Source organism: Schistocerca serialis, chromosome 9 (assembly GCF_023864345.2).
Source record: "Schistocerca serialis cubense isolate TAMUIC-IGC-003099 chromosome 9, iqSchSeri2.2, whole genome shotgun sequence".
NCBI classification, from domain to species: Eukaryota; Metazoa; Arthropoda; class Insecta; order Orthoptera; family Acrididae; genus Schistocerca; species Schistocerca serialis.
Genome location: NC_064646.1, coordinates 179499567 through 179513556, shown reverse-complemented (window position 1 = coordinate 179513556; position 13990 = coordinate 179499567). Strand labels below are relative to the sequence as shown.

The 13990-nt window shown below is 39.1% G+C and overlaps 1 protein-coding gene across 1 annotated transcript in view; it reads left to right on the top strand.

The window, feature by feature from the left end:
* LOC126419458 (neuropeptide Y receptor type 1-like) overlaps positions 1-13990 on the top strand; it is a 416524-nt gene that overhangs the window by 32978 nt on the left and 369556 nt on the right. The window contains exon 2 of the mRNA XM_050086646.1: positions 11658-11857. Within this exon, the coding sequence (XP_049942603.1) occupies positions 11658-11857 (200 nt within the window). The remainder of the gene's footprint in view (positions 1-11657; positions 11858-13990) is intronic.

Genomic DNA, 13990 nt, shown 5'->3' with positions numbered 1-13990 from the left:
GGTCCTACACGAGTCACTGGAGGAAAAATCAGGAAGTTTACAAGGAAATTAGTCTGCTAGCGGTACAAGAGAAAACCTCAGAAGTAGAAAAAGGGGGGCAGTAACTAATAAACTAATTGACGTGTTATTCCACGTTCAGCCTTCCGAGAAAATTGTTGATAATTTAATTGAACCCTCAACCACAGGAAACTAAATTAGTTAATCAAAACAACTACAAAGTGACAGCGCAATGACGCAATCTTAGTCTGTCACCAATATAAACACAAATTAAATTACGTCAGGTCTGAAATTATCGGCACTTAAGGAAATTTTGTACGAATCCGTGACTGATATAGCCCTGTTACAAGAAGTTCTAATGTCGGATTTAGTAGTTCCCGGTTATGTCAGTTACGTAAATGTGTCTCACGAAAGCCGCGCGGGATTAGCCGAGCGGTCTCAGGCGCTGCAGTCATGGATTGTGCGGCTGGTCCGGGCGGAGGTTCCAGTCCTCCTTCGGGCATGGATGTGTGTGTTTGTCCATAGGATAATTTACGTTAAGTAGTGTGTAAGCTTAGGGACTGATGACCTTAGCAGTTAAGTCCCATAAGATTTCACACGCATTTGAACATTTTTTTGTCTCACGAAATAAGTGTTGGAACAGCTGTTTTGGTACCTCCCTAGTCCCCCTACAAAATCTATCACATAGAACTCCATAGTAAGAAGCAGAGTCAAGGCATGTGCTATGGAGTCAATGACAACACCAGCAGAGTAGGCTGTAGCAGAAAATGGTAGTTCTGTCATAGCAATATCATTCGACGGATCCTGAAAAAAAGAGGTTTCCAGTCAGAGAATTCATGTACATCTATTATCAGCATCGACAATGGGAAAGTGTTGGATGTTGATGTGTTGACCATGTACTTTCAAGGTTGTAAGCAAGCAGGCAAGAGTACTGAAAAAGAAACTAAACATGAAATGAATTGTCAGAGAAACTATGTGTGTGTTTGTCCATAGGATAATTTACGTTAAGTAGGGTGTAAGCTTAGGGACTGATGACCTTAGCAGTTAAGTCCCATAAGATTTCACACGCATTTGAACATTTTTTTGTCTCACGAAACAAGTGTTGGAACAGCTGTTTTGGTGAGGGAACGGATTCCAGTAAGTGAGGTGGAATCCGGAAGGGAAATAGGACTAAATATCTATGATGTGACTATCATCAACTTGTATGCCCCTTCAGGAGGTTCTCCCCGAGCTGACAGGGCACGTTTCTTCAAAGATGAACTGATATACTTGCTAAGGAAAAATCCAAGACAGTTAGTACTTGGAGGTGATTTTAATTGTGTTTTAAATCGAAAAGATCAGTTACTTAATTTTAATTTCTCAAGTGAACTAAAACAACTAGTTACTGTTTTAGAATTAAAAGATAGATGGGAAATAAAATCTTCTCCATTTTTGAGTTCACTTATGTCACGGCAACATATCGTTGCAGTATTGATAGATTATATATTTCCAAAAATCTTGAAACTTCCGTAACAAAACTAGAAACCATTCCTACGTACTTTTCAGACAATTCAAGTGTCTTAGCTTGCATAAATCTCAAGCCAGTTCGCCGATTCAAGAATCAGTCGAAAGCTATTTGTTCCTGTGCCTTTCTGGTTCTACCAGTCTTCTCTTCCACTATATCCCATATTGTTTTTATTTTGTTCCCTGACATTGGAATCTTCTTCTCGTAGTGCATTTGTTTAGATGTCTGAATTACTTTTTTTAATATTTTGCAGTATCCTTGTATTTAGCTAAATCATCAGCACTGGAGCTATTCTTGGTCGACAGATACATTTTCCTTTTTGTCTTACAGGAAATCTTTATTCCTTATGTAATCCATGGTTTTATTATAGACTTCTGTTTAATTTGAGTAGCTTTTAGAGGAAAACAGTTTTCAAACATGGTACTGGCATTGTTCATGAATGTGTTATATTTTTCATTCATGTCATGAGCACTACAAAAATCTTTCCAGTTCATATTTTTGAGCAGTTTTTAAAACACTCAATTTTTGGTTGATTGAGTAATCTCCTGTACTCAGATTTAGCAGTCTTGATAATCTGCTTAGAATTTACATCTAAAACAAGGAGCTGCAGGTCATGATCTGATAGTCCATTTGTTACAGGTTTTATGATATGATTTTGCTCCTTTGATTTGTCTGTAAAAATGTTATCAATGGCTGTCCTCGAGGATTTAGTGATCCTAGTTGGAAAGTTTACAGTGTGAGTTAGATTGAAAGACAACATTACTAACTGCAGTAAATGTTTACTGGAAGATTGCACTAGAAAATCTGTATTAAAGTCACCAGCCATCAAAATTTCTTTGTTTCTTCCTGTTAAATAACCCAAAAGATCTTCTAGATTATTTTTGAATAGATTATAATTTCCTGCAGGTGCTCGGTAAGTAGTTACTATTATATAGGATCTGTTATGGAACTCTACTTCTGTTGCACATGCTTCTAGATGCTGCTCTAAACAGAATTTATTAATATCAATGTTCTTGAATTTAAGATAGTTTTTAATAAATGTGGCAACTCCTCCTCCAACCATATCTACTTTGCAGAAGTAGGAAGCTAGCTTAAATCCTGAAATGTCTAACATATCTATACCAGTCGTCACTTGATGTTCAGAGAGGCAGATTATGTCAATTTGGTTAGATGAATTCATTTCATCCATACAAATGAGTAGTTCATCAACTTTATTTCTGAGTCCCGGAATGTTCTGGCGTAATAACGATAACTGATACTGCATACTAATGGTATTATAACTGTTTTGGTGAAGATGAACTGGCAGTTTCTGATTACTTTCTGTTAAACATTGTTTAAATGGAGGCTGCATGCTAAAATCTGACTGCTGTTCATCTGTTTTCTCACATTGAGTATGACTGCCAATCTCTCTTAAAACTCGTTTTCTTTCCCCCTTCCCTATTATAAAAAAGGCATCCCTCTGACACCTATGGCCACTGGTATTTTACCACTTGTTATAGTGTCCCCCCTTAAGTTTTCTGCAATCAACCCAGACAGTCTTCCCTTCCCTTTGCTATTGAGGTGAAGGCCATGCCTAGTGTAGTCCCACTATCGATAACATCCAGAGGAATCAAGTTCACCCTCCCGACAGAAGAGTTCAAATGAGGCCGATCATGGCGTCTCAACGCAGACAGAAATCCCACACTCGTATGCTTCGTTGCTGGTGCTATCTTCAGGTCACTCTCCATCAAATATTCAGAGTCTCTGTCAATAGTATTTCCTGGACCACCCACTATAACCACAGCATCCTCCTTTGTGAAATCCTTGCACAAAGAACCTACATCCTGTGTTACCTGACCCAGATCTGCACTAGGCTTGAAAAAGTTTGTAACCTGGTACTCTGGACCTAGATTTTCCTGCAGTAGTTGGCCAACACCTCTACCACGGGAACTACCTAACGACAGAACTTTCTTTCTCTTTACAAATTTCCCTACCTCTTTCAAGTCCTTGAAAGCTTGTTGTGCCCTTTCTACAGCTTCAGCTACATGAGGCACATCCGATTCTGACTGAGGCTACAGGTCAAATCTATTTTCAAGATTTATCACAAAGCTGTCTGATACTCTCCTTTGCCTGTTCCCCCTATTACCTGTTGCCACTTCCCACCTCTGTTCACCCTTCTCCCTCTTTAACCTGTCTAGATCTTCCCTTGCCTTGTCTAAGTCAGCTTGAAGAGCTGCAATTTTCCCTTCCTGTTCCAGTATTTTCCTGTCTCTACTGCAGATCCTACAATACAACTGGTGAGCCTCATTTATGTCCCCATTTCCCACGCTACTACATTCGCCCCAATGAAAGAAACTACAGCACCCATCTCACCACATCCCGGAACTAACGATCCTACGCCATGTCACACACTTCTCACTCATGGTAAAAACAGACATCGTACAAACTGATTTAAGTACTGACTAAAACGTAAACGAAGGACCCTAGAAACTATTCAGGCAGATATAAATAAATTGAAAGAGCACTGAATAAAAAATTGGTGATTACATATAAGTTTTAGTCATTGTTTACCTACGATACGAGCGAGTGAAATTAAATCTAAAATCCATGCTATAGGCGCGAGAAGGAAAATAAACTTCTTACCCCGTTTAATCTTCTTTAACACTTCACTAACACTTCCACTAATTCAACAACACTTATATTATATTTATACCATCTGGAAACGTTTAATTCACTCCTTACTTACGATTCGCGCGTGTGAAATTGAGCCTAGGATTCGTGCTACAGGCGCGAGAAGAAAAAGAACCCAGCAGGATTCATGGACGAGATTTATCGCAATAATTTCTAGCTATATTCTGTAAATCAAAGTAGTGATACATCCTTAGAAGAATTCCTTGACATCCTAGTCCCACAGCTGACATAAGATGACAACGAAAATTTTCTCGAGGTAGTCAGTGAAGAGAACGTGTATAAGACTCAGTGAGCCTCACCACCAAAAAATTCCCAGGACCGGATGGTCTACCAGCAGAGTTATACATCCGTTACTGACCAATACTGGGTGCGAAAATCACAGACATTGTAAATGAGGTTATTCAGGGTAAAATGATTCCGGCTGAGTTTAAGGAGAGAAAGATTTAAATAATTTTCGACCAATTTCACTGCTGAATTCTGATTATAAATTAATAGCTGGAATAGTAAATAAGAGAATTTCATACCTTACAGATAAAATTATTAGTAAACTTCAGAACTGCGCGCAAGGCAGAACCATTCTTCAATTTTGAAGAATTCAGGGATATCACTGCAATAACTTCTGTAACAAACATAAAGTGTGCCTTACTTTTTAATTTTTTATAAATCCTTCGATGTAGGAAACCATGAAAATCTTCTACGACGTTGAAAAAATAGGTTTCAAAGATAGGGGCATACAGTTAATAAAGAACGTAGAAACATGAATAAATGCAAAAACAGCTGTGAATTGTCAACAATCCAGGCCGATACAAATAAAACGAGGTGTTCTTTAGGAAGTCCTCTATCCATGTCGCTCTTCGCCATTTGACTGAAACCTTTCCTCCGACGTGTCAATGCTAAATTAAAAGTCTTAACATTACCAGGAAATAAAACAGTTATAAGAACCTATGCTGACGATATAGGGGTCATTATAAGGAATAATGAAGAGGTAAAAAATTAGTCCGACAACATAAAATACTTGGCATCACCCTGACTGCATGCCCGGTGAAAATGACAGCTTCAAATTGAAAAGTTGCAGCATATTAAGTGCAAGGAGCCATTATAGAGAATTTTACTCGATATACGAACCAAGTTCAAAGAACAAAGTATATCAACTCATGCATCCTTGCTAAAGCTTATTATACTGCCCAGCTGTTTCCAATACCGAGAATGATAGCGAGGCGAATAATGTCCAAAATCACAAATTTTTTGTGGAAAGGTAAAGTGTTTACAGTACCTGCTAAAGTAGCCACTATAGATCCTAAAAATGGTGGACTACGATTAACCGATATTTCGGATAAAGCCTCTGCACTTTTTATGAAAAGGCAAGTTAATTTAATAAGAGACTCGCGAGAAAGCATAACAAGCCAACTTTTCGAGATCATTAAACCTCGAAGCCTGCTTCCTCCGATTGAGGTGCATAATAGCAACAGTCGCTTACAGGTGTGAGAGTTTTCTGTGTTGAGTTCAGTTATGTAAGTGATGAAATCAGACAGTCACGACACTTAACATCAAGAGCCAAACGCGGGAACGAAAGAAAATCGAAGGAAGGAACAAAATAGAACGACAGTTTCCAAGCATTGATTGGACTGAGATTTGGAAAAACATTAGTTCTAGTGTTCACATCTAATATAAAACGTCATGGTACAAGATAGTTAACATCATAGTTAGCACCAATGAAAGACTGTACGCAATCCGACTCTGGAAAACAAAATTATGACAACAATGCCATCTATTTGGCACAACAATTCATACATACACTTGCAGCGGTCTCAAGAATAGTTGGAAGTGGATCCGAGAGCAAATAGCTCTGATTAGAAGGACGTACCTTGAGAGTATATCGCTGTCATTGATACACAGGCCTGAAGCACGCGATTTCCGAGAGACCTAAAATAACGCTGTGTACCGGTCGCTGGGAAAGTTTGTTAATTGCGTCATTAACAAACTAGGCTCCGACAGCATCATAAAGTTCAAGGTAGACATGCTGTGTGAATACCACAAAATTAGAAGGTATTCGAATCACAAGAAAAGGTTCAGTAATATGTTGAAAATTATATTTCAAAGAATGGGCGTTGGTTAATATGAAAAAAGAAGACTGTGTTGTCAGTGATGTATTGTAGTTACCTTAAGGATATTATTTAAATGTTTACTGTAAATTTTTGGTGTGTGCTTTTTCTACTTCAGAAAGTAGTTTTTTGAAATTTTATAAGCTAATGTACAGCAATTATGTGACAGTCACATTGTGTGTCTAATAGCGTCAAAACACAAAATATTACAGCTGCATTATTGGTTGACAGGATCAATATGAAAATCGACAGTTTTTATGGAAATGTCTTTATCGAGTGGTTAAAACTGTAAGATTATATCTGATGTAATGAAATATTCAATGGCTGGCAAATTACCCTGTTCATTTTTGCACTGTGATGTGTAAGTCAGTTTTCAAGTGAATGATCTATTATGTAGGTCTGATCACATCAGTTAATTAACATTCCATTGATATCCAGAAAGTGTACTTGGAAGGCTAATCAACTTTATACCGTCTCTTTTCCCCAATTCTTAAGTATTTAAGTGATTGTCTAATATGATTATTAAATTGCTTTTATGTGCAATGGGCATAAATCTTCCATATTCTGTATAAGTTTTGATGACTTCCATACAATTGTGTGAAATACTCATAGCTAGTCTGACTAAGCTGAGAAGGTTAAAGATCAGTTTCTTCCCTCAGAGAGACCATTTCCTTGTGTACATTAATACATTAAAAATTATCCTAAAAACTTGCTGATATCCTTCATAAAGTGTTATTTATACTTCTGTAGAGATTGGAGCACATGTAATTCAAAATGCAATTTTTTATTTATTCATGTTTTAAGAAGTCTGAATGTCTTTAAAAACTTTCCTTGATGTTCAAATTAATTTTTTCTAGTAATTTAGTCAGTAACACAATCTTCTGTTGTATTTCTTTAACATCAGCATAATTGCAATGATCAAACTGATTTTGTTTAAATCATTTCATATTTAACATGTGTGCATGGTTAGTACATGTATTTAGTATGTATTTGGAATGTGTAACATTGTTCCTTAAATTAATGTTAAAAAAAAATCCGGTAGAGGTTCTGCCATGTAAGCAGGAGATCCCAGGTTCGAGTCCCGGTCGGGGCACACATTTTCAACTGTCCCCATTGTTCTTTATCAACGCCTATAAGCAGCTAATGGTCTGGATTTCACTGTAATTTCATTATATGTACCAAGCTGTCATTTTGTTAAGACTTCTATAGATATTATAACAATAGTTACTGATTAACACTGTCGCATAAAAAGGACGGAAATTTCAACCAAAGCTTCCCACGGAAAAAATATTCACTCCCTTTGTGTTTTATATTACGTATAAATAGTAGCTTGTAAACGCTGAACGCGAGTCATGTATTTATTAATTTGTACTTACAAATAATCATCGCTTTATAATTCATTGGACAGTGGACAAATGTCAGGTTACGAAATCATAGTTCAGGTTTCGAAACCAGCTTTTCTTTTGTCACTTACCGCTACTTTCAGCTTTGTGGTACACGCTACTAGCATAAATTTTCTGGGGGTGGAAGGAGGGTTCAACATCATTCGAATGAAGATTTTTATTAATACTTGCCAGAAAAATACATTTATTAATTAGGCTAACAGAACCTTGACATATTAAGGCAAAACTGTTAAAGTAAGTAAAATTACTTGGTGGTGGTAAGTTCCTTTGGGACCAAACTGCTGAGGTCATCGGTCCCTAGGGTTGCACACTATTTAATATAACTTAAACTATTTTACGCTAAGGACAACACACACACCCATGCCTGAGGGAGGACTCGAACCTACGACGGGGGGGAGCCGTGAGAACCATGACAAGGCGCCCGAGACCGCGCAGCTACACCGTCTGGGAAATACATTTACTTAAGAACAATTACTTGCAACTGATCACCAATATCATCAAACATTTCAATGGGATCAAATAATAGAAGGTTGTAGTGGTAATTCGAATTGTTGTTCTCAGCTCTCCAATAGTCACTTACGGGAATATGAAGTTTGAAGATTTAAATTAACAACAAATGCTGTTCTCTTTTCAAAAATATACACATCTTGTGTGCCACTGCTCACTATTGTCAAAATATTTGTTGCAAATCTTAATAAGATAAGTAAGATAATATTTTACCAATTGAAGTTACGTAACAGTCTCTTCAAAGGTTCTGAGAAAACTGTCTTCATATAGGTAGACCACAAACATCTTTAGCATATGTTTGAGTAAAATATAACAAACAATTGCGGTTTACCTAAAAAGGAGATCATTAAAAGGGAAAAAATAGTTAAAGCTGCTTTAGATAAAACTACCACACGTCGGGCAATGTGGCCGCGACGAACGGACCAGAAATTACTTATGGCAGGCACGATACGGTCCTCACCACAATCCTCCTTTCCTAAGCAACCAGTGGGAACACGCCCCAAGTCACAAACATACTGTAGTCATGGCCTGATGAACAAGGAAGCAATTTCGAAATAAAACGAGTAAAACTTACGTCATCATATTACAAGCTGGCAGCGTAGACAAACATTTATGAAAAACTGCTAAAAGATGGTATGGTAACTGGCATAGGCAACTATTTAACCATTTCCACTTACTCCTCATAGTATAGAAATTCAACGACGAACCGAGATTCAGTTTCAAATCACGCAACGAGGAGGAAGCGGTAAATATTTTACCGTCGCGCGGGACGGAAAACATAGGTGGAAGGAAGACGCGAACGGTTGGTTGATGAACGTCACCTATGCAAACACAAGCTTTACATGGAAGTATAACCCACGAACATAGAAGCAACAAGATCTGTCCCGGTGAGGCGCAAAAGCTTGCGGGCTCCAAATAACTAAAGAAAGAGACTTGGCGATTTAGTACACAACCCACTAGGCAAGAAATATGTTTCGGACGTCGCAGTTAATGACACTGAACATACAAGAAATTTACAAAACCCCAGTAATTTAAAACACAATCAAATTGTATTTCCATGACAATTAACAAATGAAAGCTGTTATATTCTGTTACGAGCGACACGCTCCTCAAATAGCTCGGCCAGACACAGGACAGATACAACAACAACTGAACCGAGTCCAAAATAGAAACAGCAGGACACAAACCCTCACAGGAAGTGATCCAGTCACAGTTATCATGTTCACGGCGGGTAGAAAGGCCAGTTCTTACGAAAGCTGCTTGGTCTCGGCACCGAAGCAGCGAACTAAAAATAAATCACTGTGGGATAACAAACAGTGGAAAAACTTGAAGCTGCCTGGACGCGTGTGGATGACGACGCTCTACCACTCCCCTCCAGACCTTGTCTGCCAAAGTAATAATGAAATAACAATGAAATCCAGACCTTTAGCTGCTTACAGGCGCTGATAAATATCAAAAGGACAGTTGAAAATGTGTGCCCCGACCGGTACTCGAACCCGGGATCTCCTGCTTACATGGCAGACACTCCATCCGTCTGAGGCAGCGGGGACACAGAGCACAGTGCGACTGCAGGGACTTATCCCTGGCACGATCTGCGTGAGACCCACGTTCCCAACTTACTGTCCACACACTACATTTGTTGTACTCTGCGCAATATACTGCCTACTTCTGCAGTTTTACTTCTCACCTTCCACTCCGCAAATGTGATTTCTAATTCAGGATAATCCTACTGTTTAATAGACCTCCAACGACGCAGGCTTCGATTTACGTGCTAGTTTCGTAGTCTTACTGCCCGTACGGTGTCTTTTCATCAAGCTTGCTGGGATATTATTACAAGGACCGCAAACACATCTTGTTTTGAACTAATTGTGACCGACTAGTTGATCACAAATATTTTTCATTAAACTAAAATTATTCATTCCTCGTTCCTCAGGCCCATAGTAAGACCCTGAGTTCCCTTCAAGTCGAATAAAGGCTAGTAGTAAGGACATCCCCTTGAGTATACAGAGGACGTCAGAATAACAAAATACAAACGTAAAATATGTATTTTTCACAATGTTTGATATGATATCACTTCATGTTCATTCCAGGAACCCTGCGTAAAGTTGTCCTCAAGGATATGTATCACATTTAAAACATTAATCCAACTTCAAAATCAATAAAGCAGTTGTCAGTTATTTGGCTAATAGTAAGGACATCCCCTTGCGTATACAGAGGACGTCAGAATAACGAAATACAAACGTAAAATATGTATTTTTCAAATGTTTAATATGATACCACTTCATGTTCGTTCCAGGCACCCTGAGTAAAGTTGTCGTCAAGGCTATGTCTCACATTTAAAACATTAATCCCACTTCAAAATTAATAAAACAGTTGTCGTCAGTTATTTGACATCCTTTAGTTTCAAAACTGCACAGTCTTGGAGAACAACACTGAAAAAGACAGTATGAATGGAAAAGTAGATGCAGAAACAGAACAAATATCGTCAGTGAAGGTCATATCTGAAAAGCAAATAAATGTAAAAGTTCGTTCCAGAAAACGTGTGTGTGTGTGTACAACCGAACGAAGAATTACAATCAACAGAAGATCAGATGTACATGTGAGTAGCAGTTTGTCTGAGAAATTACACTTACTGAAAGGAAGATGTATCTATGATGAAACAACAGAATATTTAAAAGGTCAGGATGTACTGAGTACCACAATAAAGTAAACAGAGAACAGAATGGAGCAGGCAGTGGAGAAATAGTAAGGAGAGTTTCATCATTTGATACTAATTTGGAACTGTGGGTCAGATGTTAATTGATCTCCAGGGCTGCAACAATTTCAGTTTTCACTCTTTGTTTGCTAAGTTGAGGACATGGAACTATATCTCGCAGCTGTGACCTACACATGAATCTTGGAGTCACTTTTTACGCTTCAGTTACATTCAAGGTCAACCAGCCTAAGTGCTACGTTTCATCCTGATTGATAAATACAGAAGTTATTTCAGTCAAGACAGGTAATATAATACACTCCGCTGTAATCTACTAGTATAGTCTCAAGTGCACTGCTCAAAACATATGGCACTGTAAGGTACCTCACAATACCATTCAGTTTTACTTTCAGAATGGAAGTGTTTTAACAATTCCGTAATATCTGTCCTCAGCAGATGATAGATCATCACTTCCTCCGAACAACCACAAAGGGCATAATTTTCAGTTTTTGTTTCTAAAATGGGGTGCAGGAATCAGGACTGGGCTATAGTCATTGGTTGAGGCGTTCTGTTATTCGTAGTTGTCAGTTTGTTAATTAAGCTGTTTGTTATATAAACTGGTATATTATTTTGCAACACATTTGCGGTAGTTAGTATACGCTATCTTTTGACAGCTTTCTCCAAGACATTCCAGAATTCCCACCACGATAGTTTGTTTTACACCTTTTCGGAGTCACAAAAGTTTATCTTGGTTTGAGTAGTGGCGCCTGTGGTGTTGGCAGGCCTGTACGATGTTCCCGGCGGCGTGGTGGCGTTGCTGTCCCTGTGCTACGGCTCCATCTCGGTGCTGGCCGTGGTGGGAAACTCGCTCGTCATGTGGATCGTGGCCACCTCGCGCCGCATGCAGAACGTCACCAACTGCTTCATCGCCAACCTTGCGCTCGCTGACATCGTCATCGGCTTGTTCGCCATACCTTTCCAGGTACGTTTTAAGCTGAAATTATACCTGATATGTGCTACAGTTCCGATGTCTAGGTCTGAGCCACTCTTTCTTCATCCCCCTATGAGTTTGGGCTTTGATGAAGAGAGAATTACACCTTCCCGTCCATTGGGCTGTAAACATCCTTGAATAGTACCACATCTCACGCATTCAGCCACAGGCAGGTTTACGAAACGTTGTAACGTGGTCACGATATTTTGGAATAACCTGGCCTCGGTAGGAGGCAGGTCTGCCAGTCTTGGAGCTTAAGTTCATACTCACTCTACAATGCTTCGGATGCAAACTCATTGTTGGTAGATGGCTAGAAGTTGTCCTCGTTTGGGATACCTCTTTAGTTGGGTAAGTTTTTCAAGCTGGTTTCTCAGTTGTGGAAAGTCAAAGTTAGTGGGGAAAATAAGAAATGACTGACCACCAAGGGACTGATACAACACGAGATAGTTAGGTAAGTAGGTAAAGACTCAGAACAATATGTACCTCAAAAAATTTGCGGTTCACAGTTCCATAATGGATGTTAGTCCAGATAAAGAAGACCGGGCTAATTTAAATTTGAAGTAAAGCATTTTTATAGCCATCAGCTGGACACATTCAACTTTATTCTTTAGCGGTTTCGCTTTTTTACAACCACCATTACTGTAAAAAAGCAGTACATCAGATGGATCAAAAATGCATACTATTCGTACATGACTCACTAGCATAGCAAATACAGCGATGACTCACTCTATACATAAAATATACAGAATTTATCCCACGTCGTAGACCACACACTCAAGTTCCCTAACGACTACTGACAGTTAACGTATGAGTCACCTGTTAACTGTCAGCAGTCTTTACGCAAATTTTGTGTATGCTTAATGACAATGACTAATTACAAGTATTTTACATACCACTGTGAGACATTGTATTTGCTATGCTAATGAGTCATGTATGAGTAGTTATCATTTTTCATCCATCTGATCTACTGCTTTTTTACAGTAATGACGGTTGTGAAAAAGCGAAACCGGTAAATAATAAAGTTAGACGTGTACAGCTAGTGGCTATGAAAATCTTCCTCTTAAAATTTTCAACTGCTGTAACAGGTTACCTATACAAAGTAATAATTTAATTTGTCTGCTATCTGTTTTATATTTAACTGTTGCTCCTACCATTATTCTCATTCTAGTTCATACACAAGCTGTATCGGTCAAAGCTGAATTTTGTATACACTGAGGCGACAAATTTATGGGATACCTCCTAACAGCGTGTCGGACCTCCTTTTCCCCGTTGCAATGCAGAAACTTGATGTGGCATGGACTCGTCGTTGGAAGGCCCCTATAGAAATATTGAGCTATGCTGCCTCTATAACAGTGCGTAATTGCAAAAGCGTTGCAGATGCATGAAGTGACCTTCGAATATGTCCCAAAAACGTTTGATGCGAATCATGTCGGGTGATCTAGGTGACCATTTTGTTCACTCAAATTATCCAGAATGTTCATCAAAGCAGTCGCGAACAATTGTGGCTCAGTGACATGACTTAGTTGTGTAGGAACGCGAAATTTATGAATGGCTAAAAAATTGTCTTCAGGTAACCATTTCCGGTATATTATCGCTTCAGGTGGAGCAGAGGACGCAGTCCATTCCATGTAAAGAAAGCCCACACTATTATGGAGCACCCACCGCCTTGCACAGTGCCTTGATGACAACTTCGTTTCGTGGCTTCCTGGAGTTTGCACCACACTCCACTCCAACCATCAGCTTTTACCAACTGAAATCTGGATTGATTTAACCAGGACACGGTTTTCCAGTCGTCTAGGGTCCAAACAATATGGTCACGAGCACAGCATAGGCGCTGCAGGCGATGTCGTGCTGTTACCTATGTCATTCGCGTTGGCCGTCTGTTGCTGCAGCCCAGTAACGCGAAATTTTGCCGCACTGTCGCAGCCAGTGCCTTCATCGTACGTCCCACGTTCGTTTCTGAGGTTATTTCTAGCAGTTAGCTTATCTGTTAGCACTGAACAACACTAAGCAAATGCCGCTGCTCTCCGTCGTTAAGTGAAGGCCATCGGCTACTGCGTTGTCCGTTATTAGAGGTATTGTCTTAAATTTGGTATTCTCGGCACTCTCTTGACGCCATGGTTC